Source organism: Pleurodeles waltl, chromosome 1_1, assembly GCF_031143425.1.
Source record: "Pleurodeles waltl isolate 20211129_DDA chromosome 1_1, aPleWal1.hap1.20221129, whole genome shotgun sequence".
Lineage (NCBI taxonomy): Eukaryota > Metazoa > Chordata > Amphibia > Caudata > Salamandridae > Pleurodeles > Pleurodeles waltl.
The window spans coordinates 194,541,502-194,559,343 of NC_090436.1; the positions used below are offsets into that span (position 1 = coordinate 194,541,502).

The following is a 17,842-nucleotide window of genomic DNA, read 5'->3' on the forward strand; positions in this document are numbered from 1 at the left end:
CAGTCAGGACCATTAGGCGTCTGTCTGGCTTGATGGCTTCTTGCATCGCCATAGTTCCCCATGCCATAGTTTACATGTGCCCCTCCCCATGCCAGACTTCACATGCGTCCCCTGCAGCAATGTCTGTCTCGTTAATGGTCTGAGTCACAAGGTCACATGGAAGATAGTGTGGTTAGACCATCAGACTCACAGTTTTTTGCGGTGGTGTAAGGGGGGCCTCTAAATCCTGTGCCTCAAGTCACACTGACCACAGACACATCATGGACCGGTTGGGGTGCTCATCTTCAAAACCTGACAGTGCCAGGCCACTGGTATGCCAATCACCAGTAACTACCTGGAGCTTCGGCAGTATTCCTAGCACTGAGCTTTCCTTCCTTATCTGTCTCACAAGGTTGTCTTAGTCCGCACGGACAACATGACAGCCATGTATTATTTGCAGAAACGGTGGGGGCAGGAGGGAGTCACAGTCTTCTCAACTCTCGCAACTTTCTCAGACCATTTGTAAGTGGACCCTTCACCACCATGTTCACCTGTTGGCGAAGTATCTGCCTGGTACAGACAACAGCTTTGCAGACCTACTCAGCTGGATGCAGCAACAAGTCCATGATTGGGAACTCGACCCACAAGTCTTTCACTCATACTTCGAGAGTTGGGGGACTCCCCACATAGATTTTTTTTACCTCACCAGAAAACGCGAAATGCCCAAACTTCGCCTCCAGGTATCCATACCCTATATTCCAGGGCAATGCTTTTATGGATGAGTCGGTCAGGGATATTTACCTATTCTTTTCCACCTCTCGCTCTCATTCCCTTTCTGGCTCAGAGGATCTGGCAAACATCTCTCACCATGATCCTTGTGGCTCCCATTTGGGCACAGCAACCTTTGTTCACCTCACTTTTGGCTCTCTCAGTAGTCCCACATGAGAAGCTCCCAAACAGACTGGACCTTCTCACTCAAAATCAATGACAAGTCAGGCATCCAGACCTCACGTCACTCAATCTTGCGATATGGCTCCAGATGTCACAGAGTTTGGCTACCTAGGAGGTATGGATATTCTCAAGGAAGCCCGTAGACCTATTACTAGAGCCTGTTACTCTGCAAAATGGAAACTTTTTGTTTGCTACTTCCAACCCAAACGCATTGACCCTGTGAGAGCTACAGTACAAGAAATTGTCTATTTGCACCACATACAGAAAACAAATTTAGCCTGCACTTCCATTTGCCTACATCTCGCAGCTATAGCTGCATGTCCACAGAACAGGCAACAAATTTCCTGGTTCAGAATCCCTCTCATTAAGGCTTCCATGGGAGGTCTTAAACGTGTAATTCCACCTAGAGTTACCCCCTGCACCATTGCCGAAACTTAATATTGTGCTCACCCCTTTTTGAACCACTCCATTCATGTCCACTTCAATTCCTCCCTGGAAAGTGGCTTTCTTAGTCGCCATCAGGCATGTTAGCGAGCTCCCGGCACTAACCTTGGAAGCCTTTCTTCCAAAATCACACAGATAAAGTAGTCCTTTACACTAACCCTAAATTTCTACCCAAAGTGGTTTCTCAGTTTCACCTTAACCTGGCTGTGTTGTGGAAAGAGCCCTTCACACGCTAGATGTTAAAAGTTCACTCATGTTCTACATTGACTAGAGACTTTAGGAAAACCAAGCAACTCTTTGTAACATTTTCTTCACCTCACAGAGGCAACCCAATGTTCAAATCAGGCAGAGTCAGATGGATAGTCAAATACATACATACTTGCCATGCTAAGGCCAAGGAACCTTTGCCTGTTTCTCTCACAACTCACTCTACTAGAAAGAAGGGTGCTACTATGGATTTTGTGGGTAACATTCCCATAGCTGACATTTGCAAGGCAGCTATTTGGTCTAAATCACACGCATTGACAAAACGCTACTGTATGGATGTTCTAGCACACCAACAAGCTAACGTAGGTCGGGCAGTGCTACATACACTTTTCTAGTCAACTGCAACTCGTACAGGCTAGCCACCTCCTTATGGAGGACTGCTTTACAGTCTATGCAGAGCATGTGTACATATAGCCACACATTACATCGAACGGATTATGTTACTTACCCTGTAAGCATCTGTTTGTGGCACGTAGCGCTGTAGATTCACATGCACCCTTCCTCCTCTCCAGATGCCTGTGGCCTTTCACCTATGTATGTATTTGTACATATGTATTTATACGTTGCATGGACATCTTTTTCCCTACACTTTCCTTCCTTTCACTCCCGCCTGCGGGAAAACCAACTAACAAAGGAGTCGATGCCCATGTGCAGTATTACCGAGAGGAAGCAGGACTCAATCTAGTGACTCGAAACACTTCTTCAAAGAAAATCAACTTGCACCACTCCAGACCCAACATTAGATGTTAGAAGTATGCAGAGCATGTGAATCTACAGCACTACATGCCACAAATAGATGCTTACAGGGTAAGTAACATAATCCATTTTCATATCTATGTTTATTTTTTAATATGGCTAAAAACAGATATTCTGTTATTTTTTGAGTGAGTCTAAATGCAGTCAGTCATGACTACCATTCCAAAAGCTATGCAGATTGACGGGGAAAGGAGTCAAAAAAGAGGGAACATTTCTTAATTCTTAAACTGCTGTAGATGTGTGCGTTTTTACTAAAATGTACAGGTTTTCATACCAGTGTATTGATTTATCATTTATGGGTATGGTATCTATGAAACCTGTCAGGTGCTGAAATATGAGTGTGCATTTATTAGTAAACTATGCCAGTTTTAACTTCATTTTTTCACAAAACAATTATGGATAGATAGTGACAGAATCGTCAAAAATGTAAATACTATAAAACCGGGAGCCATGCATATTACCGAAACGGTTTGCCCTTTAATTGTCTTAAATGCAATATTTAGCATTAAAATATGAGCAGCTAATTGCCACGTGTTTTGGGCATCCAAGTCCAGTATGTGTAAATAAAAAGTAATCTACAGTCCTGATTTACAAAATCATCTCTGTACCAGGAGCAAGCTATAAGTATGAAATGCTTTTCCATGTACTATGATCAGGGTGGCCATTGGTCCCGGTTTTGTCCGGACAATCCTGGTTTTCAAGGGCTGTCCCAACACTTTCTGTTAAAAACAAATACATGTCCCGGTTTTTTAGAGAGGGCTGGATGATCATGCACCGAATCACAGAACAGGCCGCAGGCTCACTTTCAATAACCTCATTACTCCAGGGACGCAACGTAGCATAACTTTTCTTTTGACTACCCTGCTGTGTAGCCTCACCTCATTCAAGCAGCACAGCAGGATTCAGTGAGATGCAGCAAGGCGAGCGAATGTTTAACTTTGATCCAACAGCTATAGATATATAGCACTGAATAATGATTCCAGTGCAGTCCTTCAGTGTTAAGTGACCATGGTCAATGCCAACATTTAATCTTATTTGAATGCCTGTCTCAATTTTTGGTTCTGAAAATCTGGTCATCCTAACTTTGTAGCATCTGACTGTGACAAAATAATATCCCTTGCAGGTGGAAATTTGACAGAACGTCCCCATATTTTATGTGGGTGTACAGGAATATTTTTTGTCACATGGAAATTACTTTCGTTGTGGAGAAAACAGCTTGACAATTGGTGTGGGGGTTTGGCTGTTTTAATTGTTATATTTATTCTTTTGACAGTGTTTTGTGTTTTTTCACTAGTTCTCTAGTTTGGTGTCTTCTCTGTTTAGGTTTGTTTTGTTTTTTTCTTGGGAATGAGGGAGCAGCACTTTGACTGTCTTCTTGTCAGAGCAAGGAGTTTGGGTTTTGAATGGCTCAAAACAGTGGTTCCTAACCAGTGGTCCGGGCACCCGTGGGGGGGTCCTCAAAGCCTCCTCAGGGGGTCGGTGACTGCTTAGAAATTTTAATAATACAAACACAATAGGTCCCCGGCTTCCAGTAATGACTCATTGGGGAGGGGCTCCCCCTGTTCAAATAATGATTCATTGGGGGTCCCTGGGTTCCAGTGCTGATAAGTGGGGGTCCACAGAAGTCAAAAGGTTGGGAACCACCGGCTTAGCATACTAAGTAATCATGCCACTCCAGCAGACCTTTTGTTACCTATGCAGCCTTGACCGGAAAGGAAATGCTCTAAGACCTACATCGCTTATTATTCAGCATCAAATATACTGGTGTGCTGCTCTTCTCAAAAGCTCCCTTCTGTTGAAAATATGCATGCTAATGCTGTTGATGCAAGGCTGCATCACATACCATTCCAAGACCTGTTTTTCCGAAGATCTATAAAATTACAGCAGAACTTGCTTTTGGCTAGAAACGTGTTCGATGGTGAGCTGTAGAGCTGGTTCCCAGTCTGATCAAACTGTGCTGAACAATATGCATTGGCTGAGCCACGTGGGACCCGTCTTTCTGCTGTCCTACATTACTTTTAAATTGTGAATATAAATATATTCAGGCAAATGCATGGGATGCCAGATTGAGATTATGTATACCCTGTTGACAGCTAAGCTTGTATAAATTTACTTTTACTTTATTTTCTGTGAGATGTCTCCAGTAGGCATGGTCATGTATGTATTTGAGCTTTTTTGTTTTTTACTGCTGCCTCAAGTGCTCTTTGTTCCCATCTCTGCTGAGGTAATGACTCCCAGGTATATAAAATACTGAGCACAGCAGTGAGTATGTTAAATTTACTTTATTTGTGATAGTCTGTGGAGGCTCTGATTGGGTTCTTGAAAATATGTTGACTTGACAATTTCTAATGTTATTATTTAACTATAATCTAGGTTAAAGAGCAGTTCCATGCTGCAGGATTCATGGCTGATGTGGATCTGGACCCAGGTTGCACTCTGAATAAGAAGATCAGAAACGCACAGCTTGCACAATATAACTTCATTTTAGGTAAACCAAGAAGTACAACTTTTGTATTCAAATATATTGTAATTTAATGTAGACATGGTAGTATTGGTTCTATATTCTGATCAGATAACTGTTTTTTTGTGCAACTTGACCCTTACTCTAATACGCCAACATTTTAGCCTAAATACTCCAGCATTTGGTAATTGCATATTGCCTAAAAGTGCACATCTGTAATGAATTTCATGCAGTGTAAACTTGTGAAAGATGTTGTTATGAAAGGTAAGCTTATAAATCCTCAACTGACGCACACCACTATGTTGCTAACCAGCTACATTTGTGTTGTAAAAATATCAATACCCATTTGTACGTTTCTCCTTGTCACTCTTGGAGTCTTCATCTAAAATGTCCACATCGCCTACTTGATAGCTTAATTGTTCAGGAAAGAAATGTCTAATATAAAACTTGCCAAATTTGAAAACTATTTATTTTCGTATCTCACACATATCAAGGTTGGTCTGGACAGCCAAAATGAATCTTGGGTTGTCAGTCAGGGGACAGGTGCCAGGTGTGAAATGCACTGTATATGTGCCTAAATCTTTGTAGATTAGTATTTCAGATGCCATATGGTATAGGTTTTCTAAGATAGTTTAATGACTAGTTAATAGGATGGTGATGCTAACCTTTCCCTTTTTTTTCAATAAGATAGTCAGATGTTCATATTGTCTGAGCCATTCAGTCTGCTAGCCATGATGCCAATATAGTCTATTTGAAGAATTGGAGATAGGTATTTGTCTTAATTTGTTTGTGGTAGCGAGAGAAAGTGGACTGTTATTTGGGGTGTTGTCCACCACAACTAATAACACCACTAATCTTGTTAGGTCCAGTAAAGGTTTCAAGTAATTTAAACACTCAACTCAACCGCTATTAGCAGTGGCACAGAGCAGACAGGCTTAACTTAAGAAACTGTTTAAAGCATTTAGCAACACTAAAATGTTAAAAAAATAATAATAAAAAACAGAATAAAAATCCCATATCGGTTTATAAGAAAGGAGAATGTTTTAATGCACAAAATGGTACCAAAACAACAAAAATCCAAATAGAAGAACAGTAGATATCTTTTAAATAAAAATATCACCAAAAAGTGCCAGCCATAGAGAATTGGTTGTGCTACACCTAAATCAAGGGTATGGTTTAAGGTGAACGGTGATGGATCCTGGGGTCAGATACACAGGCCGGATGGGTCCCTGCCCGAAAGTTACCTTCACATCACACTTAAAATATGTCCAAGAATGTAGACTCCACAGCAGGGCAACATTGCACACAGGGTGTGAAGACAGGCACATTGGTGATAGACAAGGTCTCAGTGAAGCGATCAACTGAGGCAGGAAAAGTCTAGAATTTACTCCCAGGAATCCGTCAGCATCGATTGGATGCTTCTTGGCATCGGACTCAATGAAGCTTTCTACCTTTGGAATTAGACTCTTTTTTTTTTTTTTTTTTAGAAGTTGATTTCCTCAGCGGACCAAGGCTATGACTAGGTTTTAGGGTTAGGCAAGAGGATTACACTCTGACATACACCAAGGGTTCCAGGACCTCAGGAACAGCACTTGGGTGTCACGACTCTACGGAAGCTGCCAGCATAGTCCAGGGTAGGTCCATGTGAGATTGTTAGGCACTGGGCTCTTCCAGTACAAGGTCCAGCACTTAGGGTTCTCCTCACAGGTTTCAAAAGCAGGTGCAATCCTTCTTGGGTCCAGTAGTCTTCTGAAGAGGGTGCCCAAGGGTGCCACTTTTATGTCTGGCACTAGCTTGTGGGTGGGGGGAGTCCTGGCCCATCCCTTGCTAGTAGGGAAAAAGTTCCAAGAGGTAATACCCTAGCCATGTTTGCAGCAGTTCATGCATGCCCTACTGCAAACAGTCCCACAATGCCCCTCTCTACCTAAGTGTAGGGTGGACCCTTCTTTCCCTGTGCCCACCATAGACATGTGACCAGGCAAATTAGCAACCCCTGCTCTGTGGTCACTCAGAATCCTATTTGGGGGCAGCTCCTCTCCCACTGGGCCTGGTGTCTGACTGGCAAGGGGGGGACAAAGGAATGCAACAGGGTCTGGTGTTAGCTACATCTTTCTGTGACAGGTTAGGCCTCTGAAGTTAACTAAGTTCCTGGGTACTGCTCAGACGGCCATCCTGTCAGAGGTACAGGACACCTCCTCACACCCAAGGTGTCCGACTCAACTCTTGGAGCAAGTCTACAGGGACTTACAGCTGTTTAAATGTGACAATTAGAAGTATAGCTAGTTTTTCTAAGTTTCAGGGGTCAGGCCACATGCTCCAGAGCCTGGTTAGCAGAATCCCAGTGCACAGAGTTACAAATAAAAAACAGCAGCATCAGTTAAAAATTAGGCTGATCGTGCAAACGGGTTTTTATTTACAGGTATGCAGTATCAAAGAAAGTCATTTTCTAATGAAATGTCACTTGAATAGATGTCCCATTATCAAATGGCTAACAATTCTTGAGTGGTTGTCCCATTGCTTAGATTAATGCATAAATGATAGAATTACAAAACATTATAATTAAGTCACAGGGCAGCACGTCACATATCCATATATTTTAAAAACCCTGTTTGGATTTTTAATGCAGGGACAGATTCACAAGGGGTCCCGAATTTCCCACATGCCTTCTTTTTCAGATTAACCCATTCTTAATCTGTTTTTCTTTTGAGCAAGATAGTACTTCTCTGATAAAAGCAAAGTTTATAAATCCCAGACGATTCTTTATATGGAAAAAGATAATTTGTGCATTGTAGGATTCTTACTGATAATCATAAACGTAGCATAGTCCAGGGAATACTTCTTTATTTATATATTCCTCTGAAGTTGGAGGTAGAAGTAGCCACCTCAATTTTGCATCTTAGTGTAAGATTGATTGAATGGTGGGTGTTAGTTGCGTGTGATTATGGAGTATGAATGTAAGGTGTGTTTGATTGAAACATGGGGGTGCTTGTCTCTCCTGAATTCCTTTTTACTGTGTTTTTCATTATTGTTCTTTATTTCTTTGTTTCATTTTCTGGTTGAATATATATATATCATGATTGGTATGTAAATGTAGAGTTGGTGGCAGTAATACTTATGAATATAATGAATGAGATGTAAATCTGTTTGTAGTAAAAGAGATACTTCTCTTCCAGGGGATCCTCATCAATAGTCATAAACATTGAATATTCCCGCCCTTGTGCGGGGACCCCGGAGCATATATAAAATACACACATATTATACATGTGTAAAACAGCAATGCAGGCTATAATGTTAAAACAGGCTAAAATGCTTTATTTCTATGAAGTTATAAAAAAAAAAATATATATATTATAAAATTACAATAGAGAATAAATATCTACCCAAGCCCCCAAAACTGGGCTTAGGGAAGTAAGCAGCAGTAAACTGTAGAGAAAAAGAGAAAAAACTGCATTGAAAAACAATGGAGCATTCTTAGCCAATAGGCTGCATGCAGGTTAACACAGGAGAACCATAAAAACTTTGGCACCGTGCCTTTAAGACCCTGAGCACCTCCAGTATCCCACCATGCCTCAGGGGTGAAGGAAAGGTGACAGTTGGTTCACAGTTAGGTTAGTTCTTTTTTCCGGCTTCTTCTGAGAGGATCCTGGAGCATTGAGCTCTCAGTTTTTCTGATTTTTTCTCAGAAAAATCCTTTAAAAAAGCGTTTTTTCCTTTTTCATTCGACAGATAACATCTTTGTCTGAGCTTGGCAGTTTTTTCCTGACAGAAAAATGCCTTCACTTTTTGTCAAATGCCCTGCTTGTGGGAAGAAGAAGGCCCAGTCAGACCCACACTCTCTGTGTATAGTGTGCCTGCCTCAGAGTCACTGCCCTGACACTTGTAAGCACTGCAAGAATATGTCAAAGAGGACTCTGAAGGACAGAGAAAAGATCAGGCTACATGGGCTTCAGGAGAGGCAGAAAACATCGTCCTCTTCACTTCCCAGACAACCAGCAGGCCATTCTCAGGACAGAATGGCTAGGTCGACGTCAGTAGGTAGGAAAGTACCTGTTTGTTCCCCGTCGACGTTGTCGCTACCGCCGTCTCACCGGCATAGATCGACGGCGACACACCCGACGTCGAAGGAGACGGTGTCGAGGGAACACCATCACAGGGGCAGGTCTCCGTCGACGGCAGCCCGCCGATCGACGTTGAGCCATCGCCGGCGTGCCAGGTCGCCACCAAAGGCTGTGCGCCCCCCGACGTCAAGAGACACGGCGCCCAAATCGCCACGACGGCATGAGAGGCATCCGCCGTCGGCTTCCCGCCGCTCCACGTCGAGGCACACGACGGCGAGCAGGACGAGGTCCAAAGATCGCCGTTCGACGTCGAGACACTCAACGTCGAGACAAGAGCAACCGGTGGGGCGCCCTTCGACATCAACACAGCCGTCGACGTCGACACAGGTTTTACCTGTCCCGCAGAGAGTAGAACATCGCCCCACGCCAGACAAGGCCGCACCATCTCCAGTGGTCTCCATACCGAGCGACTCATCTCATTCAAGAGCGGCATCATCTGGGCATGTCTCGCCCATCAATCTATCTCCAAGATGGCTAAAGAGCCTTAACAGACCAGCGGCCTCCCCGGATTCGCAATATTCGCGAAGGTACTCGCCTACTGCCTCCCTGCCAAGAACGCCATCACCGACGGCAAGGGCAGGACGGGCTTGTTCTGCTCCTCGTCAACCGGCCGTGAGGCCTGGGCGCTCTGCTACAGCGTCTCGCAGCAGGTCTCGTTCTCAACGACGATCCAGGTCTCGTTCACGAAGAAGATCACCCTCTTGGTCGTCGTCAGGATCATCTATCGGGCGTTACTCCCCCACCCTAACAGATTCTCCACCTGCTAGGGTCTCACCGGTGGATGACATTACCACGTTTAACGAGGTGCTGTTAAGAGGAGCGCAGAAACTAAACATAGAGGTTCCAGAGCCATCTACCTCCTCGTCAGTCATCTTTGAGACTCTACAACAGAGATCAGCATCAAAAAAGCTGCTGCCTCTAGTGCCTGGTTTGTTGCAGCCAACCATGGACACTTTTCTGGCCCCAGCCTCGCTCAAATCTGCCCCGGCTAGAATTCTCAAAAAATACAAGGCTCCCGAACAGGACCCTTTGTTCCTCAGGAAGGATCCGCCACCGGACTCGGTAATATTAGCCGCAGCCCAAAAGACCCACTCGGTGGCATCATCATCCACGGTCCCCCCGGATAAAGAGAGCAGGCATCTAGACTCTCTGGGGAGAAAGATATGCGGGACGGCGGCTTCGGCAATGAAAGTTTCCAGTGCTTCTGCACTCCTGGACAGGTATGATCGTTCTCTGTGGGACTCTCTCAATAGATTCACAGAGAAATTGCCCAGATAGGACAGACAAGATTTTCAAGAGATCCTGCAAGAAGGATGCCTGGTATCCAACCAGGTTATCAGCGCGGCAGCAGATAGGGCGGATTTAGCTGCACATGGGTACGCGCAGGGAATCTGTGCAAGGAGGTCTTCCTGGCTGAGGCTCACTGGTTTAAAGCAGGAAGCACAACAACGCATCCTGAATCTCCCATTCGCCAGGAACTCGTTATTTGGTGCCCATGCAGACGAGGAAATGGCCCGCATGAAGACCGAGGTGGATACCATGAGGGCAGTGGGCCTGGAAAGAGAGAAAGATTTCAGGCGGAGGTATAGGCCTTATGACAGGCGCCCTTTCCAGCAGAGGGTTCAAACCCCTCACTGGTCCCAAAGGTCACCGCAACGGCAGGGACGCCCTCTTTTTCAGCGAAGGAACACAAGGGAGCGAGGGTCAAGTAGACCTCAACAGTCCACTCCGAAAGCGCCGGCCAAACAATGAGATCTCGCTTCCCTCGACACTGTACACCACTCCGGTGGGGGGAAGTATTACAGCTTATCTTCACGAGTGGCACTCTATCACAAGAGACAAATGGGTGCTCAATATTGTCGAACATGGCTACTCTCTTCTTTTCAAACAGCCTCCACCACACTTGCCACCAGCCAAATGCAATCCATCTCACCTCAGCCTGCTGCGCAAAGAGGCTCTCGCCCTCCTACAAAAGAATGCCATAGAAAAGGTTCCACCTGCGTACAGAGGAAAGGGGGTTTACTCCCGTTACTTTCTGGTGGCGAAGAAGGGTCGAGAGGGCGTTTTCAGGCCAATTCTGGACCTACGGCTGCTGAACAAATACATAAGGAAACAGAAGTTCAGGATGCTAGCGCTTCACCAGATTTTCCCTCAGCTACATCAGGGAGACTGGATGTGCTCCATCGACCTGCAGGATGCATATTTTCACATCCCAATAGCTCCCAAACATCGAAAATTCCTGCGCTTCCAAGTAGCGTTACAGCATTATCAGTTCAGAGTTCTACCATTTGGCCTGAAATCTGCCCCACGCGTCTTCTCGAAATGTATGGCAGTGGTAGCGGCGCATCTTCGAAAACAAAAGATATTCATATATCCATACCTAGACGACTGGTTACTGAAGGCTTCTTCTCCGGAGCAGACGAGAAGCCATCGGGACATTGTGCTCGGAGTTTGCGAGTCTCTAGGTCTTCAGGTCAATTACCAAAAGTCAACCTTGATTCCAACACAGAACCTTCACTACCTGGGAGCTATCATAAACACAGAACTCCAAAGAGTGTATCCTTCGGAGGAACGACTATCCTCAATAGACAGAAAGTGTCAGGACCTGTTGAGAGCCAACGCACCTACGGCACGTCAGGTGACATCGCTGCTGGGCTCCATGGCATCATGCATTTTTATTGTCCCAAATGCCAGACTCCACATGAGGCCCCTCCAAGAGGCATTGGAGAGCAACTGGAGCCAAAGGACAGGTCGCTGGGAGGACAGAGTGCGACTACCGGCAGTAGCACTTCAGTCATTGAGATGGTGGATGCACACACCTCACCTGTCAGTAGGTGCTCCGTTTCACCAGGTAGTTCCATCCGACACTCTGGTAACGGATGCGTCTCTTCAGTGATGGGGGGCTCATCTGGGTCCCCTTCAAGCTCAGGGCCTGTGGTCAGACAAGGAAAAGCAGTACCTCATCAATCTGCTAGAACTCAGAGCGGTCCATCTGGCTCTCAAGTCTTTCATACCACTAATTCAGGGGAAAACTCTCCTAATACAAACGGACAATACAACCACGATGTATTATTTGAACAAACAGGGGGGAACGAGATCCCTACCCCTATCTCGAGAGTCCCAAACGATATGGCATTGGCTCCTGGCCAGAGGAATGTCACTTACAGCGGTTCACCTGCCAGGTCAACAAAACGTGGAAGCAGATTTTCTGAGCAGACACCTAGAGGACGCTCACGATTGGGTCCTACACGGCGAAGTCGCAGAATACATCTTCGCTCAATGGGGTCGGCCTCAACTGGATCTCTTCGCAGACGAAGTAAACAAGAAATGCCCAGACTTCGCATCCAGATTCTACCGTCCGGGATCTCGAGGGAATGCCCTGTTGATCGACTGGTCAGGGATATTTCTCTACGCCTTTCCGCCGATTCCCCTCATACCGGCAGTGATCAACAAACTTTACAGATCCAGAACCAGAATGATTCTCATAGCGCCACAATGGCCCCGTCAATTCTGGTACACAGATCTCCTCAACCTATTGGAAAAACCTCACAGGAGGCTGCCGTGCAGACCGGATCTTCTGAGCAGAATGGAGGGCAGGATTCTACATCCCAACCTACCCTCTCTGAGCTTAACAGCATGGCTCCTGAATTCCTGCAGTATGGGCACCTAGGGCTCTCACAGGAGTGCATGAACATCTTGAAAGAGTCCAAACGACCTTCCACGCGGCGTTCTTACGCTTTTAAGTGGAAGAGATTCTACATATGGTGCTGTCAACAAGGTCAGAATCCCATAAGGGCTCAGGAGGATGTCATACTGTCCTATTTGCTTCATCTGGCAAAGTCCGGTCTGCAGGTATCATCTATTAAGGTACATTTGTCTGCTATTACAGCCTATCGCAAGTCCCCTTCTCAGGAATCCTTCTTTACGAAACCTGTAGTCAAGGATTTCTTAGAAGGTTTGGAAAAAGTTTTTCCGCCCATTCGGAGACCTTCTCCTCCATGGGAACTGAACATAGTATTGGCAAAACTTATGGGCCCTCCTTTTGAACCTATACATAAGGCCTCTTTACAACACCTTACGTGGAAGACGGCCTTTTTAGTGGCCATTACTTCAGCGAGGAGGGTCAGCGAAATCCAGGCTTTGTCTTCCAAAGAACCGTACACGGTTTTTCTGATGGATACAACTACCTGTGGATTCCTCACCTGATGAATACTCCCATGGCGCCAGCATTTGACGGAAATCTTCTTACTAGTCTCTGCACGTCGACGAGGACGTCACTCTAGCCCACGCGACGCCGTCTGACGTCATACAGGCAATAAGAAGTCCTCGCCGACGTGCCGATGACAGTTCCCTTTTTTCCGTGCATTCGAAACGGTTATCTTCGAGGGAGTTACTGTTACCTTCGTGGTTACAGTGTATTGTCTGCTGCGTAGTCTTCTCTGCGGTAACAATGTCTCAGAGGAAGTCGGGTTTCAAGCCCTGTCGAGAGTGTGGGGGCAAGATGTCAGTTACAGATCCTCACTCCGACTGTCTATGGTGTTTGAGCTCCGACCACGACGTCTCGACTTGCGATTCATGTCAACACATGAATCCGAAGGCCCTCAAAGAGCGCGAGGCCAAGTTATTCATGGCAAAGTCAAAGAAGAAGGAGAAACATCATAAGAAGTCTTCTTCGCCAAGGTCTCACCGGCGTCATCGAGACTCCCGGCGCCGTAGAGACTCACGACGTCACTCCAGCAAGGAGTCTCGTTCGAGGTCACCTTCGGCTCGGCGTCGGAGGACTTGGGAGGTCAGCCCCACGGTCACGCCGCATCCATCGACGCCGTTGCCCTCTCCGGCGTCACCGACTTCACCTGGTCAGGCGTCAGTGATTGAGGTGGTGCAGCCTCTTGTGTTTTCTCCGGCGTCGCAGACGTCGAGGCCGGCGTCGGGGTCGCCCTCGATCCAGGCACCCCAGTATCCGGCTTTTCCCACTCCTGGAGCCGATAGTACCGCGTTTCTTAATGCGATGTATACCATCTTTCAGCAGATGGCTCCAGGAGCTGCTCCGGCTGGTCCTTCGGGGCCCTTGGCCTTTTCGTTGGGTGATCCTGCGCCTCTTCGGCCGGCCCCCTTTATGCCCTTTCTCCCTTTTGGGAATGTGGGCTCGGCGCCGGTGCCGGCGTCGGTGGCCGCTCCGGTGGCTTCGGATGTTTCGGCCCCGGAGGTTGCCCCTCCGTCGAAGTCAGGATTTTGCCCTGTGACTCCGGTTGGTCCATCGGCTCCAAGACCTCGTCCTCCGGCTCCTGCCTCGGCGCCGAAGCTGCCTGTGGCGCCGGACGCGGCGTCAGATGCTTCTGGAGATCGGCGCCGTTCTTCGACGTCGGCGGAGGCCATGTCGACTCCGCGTATCGAGGAGAGACTTCATTCGAGGAGGCGTGCTCTCCGTCTTTTAGAAGAGCAAGAGTACCAGCGAGTCCTAGAGGAGGGAGAGATTGAGGACTCTGGAGACGGACTGCATGGTCTGGATACAGCCAGTGGGCTGGACACTTCCCCTGAGTGGGACCTTTCATCTCCAGGGGAATATACGGAGGAGGCTGCTTCCTTTCATGCTGTGGTGAGGAAGGCAGCGAGCTTTTTGGACCTGCCTTTGCCGGTGGCAGAGGCAAAGCAGAATTTGCTGACAGAGGTATTGCATCCGGCCTCTGCTGCAGCTGAGCCTCTCTTGCCATTTAATGAGGCTTTGCTGGATCCGGTGTTGGAGGTGTGGAAGAAGCCGGTGTCTTCCTCGGCCGTTCATAGGGCTGTGGCCAGGAGGTATCGAGCTGCACCATCTGACCCTGGCTTTCTCTCTAGACACCCTACGCCGGAGAGCTTGGTGGTGCAAGCCTCCTGTTCCTCAAAGTCAGCGCCTGGTTCCTTCCCGACGGTGCCTGGAGACAGAGACTCCAAGAAGCTGGATGCGCAGTCCAAGAAAATATTTTCGTCATGCAGTTTGGCGTTGAAGGCCACCAACGCCACGTGCATTCTGGGGAGGTACATCCATGCGCTGATGGATGATATTTCGTCTTCATTCACGGAGCTTCCCCAGGGTCTTTTGGATGTGGTCTCGGACGCCCAGGCTGCCGCGACCCAGATTATCCAGTCTGGGCTGGACACGACCGACTCGGTGGCCAGGGCGATGGGCACGGCTGTGGTGGCAAGAAGACAGGCCTGGCTCCGAAACTCAGGGTTCTCTGCGGATGTGCAGTCGACCCTGCTGGACCTCCCGTTTGATGGGGACAGACTGTTTGGAGCCAAGGCAGATTCAGCCTTGGAACGATTTAAGGAGAGCAGAGCCACAGCCAAATCGTTAGGACTGCAAGCTCCTTCTTCCTCTGCCTCTTCTAGAATTTTCAGGAGGTTTCGGGGATTTGGGCGTGGCTCTTATTCCTCTTCCTTTCGGGGGAGGTTCCAGCAACCCGCCTCTTCCCTCCCCTATAGGTCATTTAGAGGGAGGGGGAGGGGTGGGGTCCGTACCAGAGGAGCCTCTCAACAGCACTCTGCCTCTTCCTCGTCCTCTGGAGGGGTGCAGCAGGGGAAGCAGCCTTAGGCTTCCACCGTTTCCCACTCACTCCTCTCCTGTAGGGGGAAGATTACAGCGTTTTCTCCACAAGTGGAAGTCTATCACAACGGACACTTGGGTTCTCGGCATTGTGGGAAAAGGCTACGCCCTTCCCTTTCGGGAGTTCCCGCCCCTCATCCCGCCCCGCCCATCTTATTGTTCAGAAGAACACCTCCTGTTGCTAGAACAGGAGGTTCAAGTCCTCCTTTCAAAGGGCGCGGTAGAGTTGGTCCCAGAGCAGGAAAAGGGTCGAGGTTGTTACTCAAGATACTTCCTGATTCCCAAAAAGGATGGTCAGTTGAGACCAATCCTGGATCTGAGGATCTTGAATTGGTTCCTCAAACAGGAAAAGTTCAAGATGCTGACCCTAGCACAGGTGCTTTTGGTGTTGAACAAGGAAGATTGGATGGTGTCTGTCGACTTGCAGGATGCTTACTTTCATATCCCGATACTCAAGTCGCACAGGAAGTATCTCCGGTTTGTGGTAGGGTCGCAGCACTATCAGTTTGCGGTTCTCCCGTTTGGTCTTACTTCAGCACCTCGAGTCTTCACAAAGGTGATGTCAGTGGTTGCGGCGGAGCTCAGAAGGAAGGGGATAGCAGTATTCCCTTACTTGGACGACTGGTTGATCAAAGCCAAGTCCCCGGAGCTTGTGTCGCATCATCTGCAGTCAACAACCCAGTTGTTGTTCGACCTGGGCTTTTCGGTGAACGTGCCCAAATCTCACCTGGAGCCCTCTCAGCGCCTCCTGTTCATAGGGGCAGTACTGGATACAACATTGAGTCGAGCCTTTCCTCCGCCTCAGCGGATTCAAGATATTCAGGAATTGGTTCCAATGTTTCGAAATGGAGCGGTAGTTCCAGTCCTCAAGGTCCTTCGTCTGCTCGGTCTGTTCGCCTCCTGCATTCTGTTGGTCACGCATGCTCGCTGGCACATGAGGGCTCTTCAGTGGTGCCTCCGAAGGCAGTGGTCTCAACACAAGGGAGATTTAGAAGGTACTGTCAAGATCTCCAGAGATGCTGCTGTGGAATTGAAGTGGTGGATTGCGGGCAACAATCTTTCACAGGGGAAGCCGTTCGCGCAGTCGCCACCAGTGGCCACGGTAATAACGGATGCCTCCACCCTAGGATGGGGAGCTCATCTGGGGGATCTGGAGATCAAAGGGCTTTGGTCTCCAGAGGAACAGGTGTTTCATATCAATCTGTTGGAGTTACGGGCTGTACGTTTGGCTCTCAAGGCCTTCCTCCCATCCCTTCGTGGTCAGTCGGTACAGGTCCTGACGGACAATACTACCACGATGTGGTACATAAACAAACAGGGAGGAGTAGGGTCGTACCTTCTCTGCAGAGAAGCTCTTCGGCTATGGTCCTGGGCAAAGGACCATCAGATTTGCTTGGTGGCAAATCATCTGGCCGGGGTCTTGAATGTACGTGCGGACAGTCTCAGTCGCCAATTCTCGGCAGACCACGAGTGGCGTCTCCATCCAGATCAAGTCTGTTTAATCTTCCAGATGTGGGGGTTTCCTCGGATAGATCTGTTTGCCACTCGGGAGAACGCGCATTGCCCGTTATTCTGCAGCCTCCAGTATCCGATGCAGGGAGCGTTGGGGGACGCGTTTCAGATAACCTGGTGCGACCAGTTGCTTTACGCGTTTCCCCCCATACCCTTGATTCCTCGAGTGTTGAGGAAAATTCGCCAAGACCGGGCCCAAGTCATCTTAATAGCTCCGGATTGGCCAAGGAGGGTATGGTACTCCGACCTTCTCCAACTCTCACTGTGCCCTCCGCTCCGTCTCCCTCTCAGGGCAGACCTCCTCTCGCAGTCGCAGGGGCAGGTTTTACACCCCAACCTCCAGAGTCTGCACCTACATGCTTGGAGATTGAACGGGGCAACCTGAGTTCCTTCTCTCTCCCGCCTGATGTAGTGGATGTTATCTTAGCGGCCAGGCGACACTCCACTAAATCTATCTACGCTAATAGGTGGTCTAAATTTGTTATGTGGTGTGGAGAGAGACAGATTGATCCCTTACATGCTCATCTGTCACATGTTTTGTCTTTTGCACTGTCTCTAGCGCAGAAAGGTTGTGCAGTAGCTACCATTAAGGGTTATTTGTCGGCCTTGTCAGCCTTCATTTGTCTTCCAGACCAACCATCGTTATTTAAATCCCCTATTGTTCTCAGATTCTTGAAAGGTCTTCTGAATCAATATCCTCCAAAACCATTCGTTATGCCTCAATGGGATTTGTCCTTGGTCCTGACTTTCCTTATGGGGTCCCCTTTTGAG

At 47.8% G+C, this 17,842-nt stretch overlaps 1 protein-coding gene across 1 annotated transcript in view; it reads left to right on the forward strand.

Moving 5' to 3' along the window:
• The window catches only part of TARS1 (threonyl-tRNA synthetase 1), a 190,192-nt gene that overhangs the window by 161,142 nt on the left and 11,208 nt on the right, over window positions 1-17,842 (forward strand). Inside the window, exon 18 of the mRNA XM_069220522.1 lies at window positions 4,771-4,885. Coding sequence (XP_069076623.1) covers window positions 4,771-4,885 — 115 coding nt within the window. The remainder of the gene's footprint in view (window positions 1-4,770; window positions 4,886-17,842) is intronic.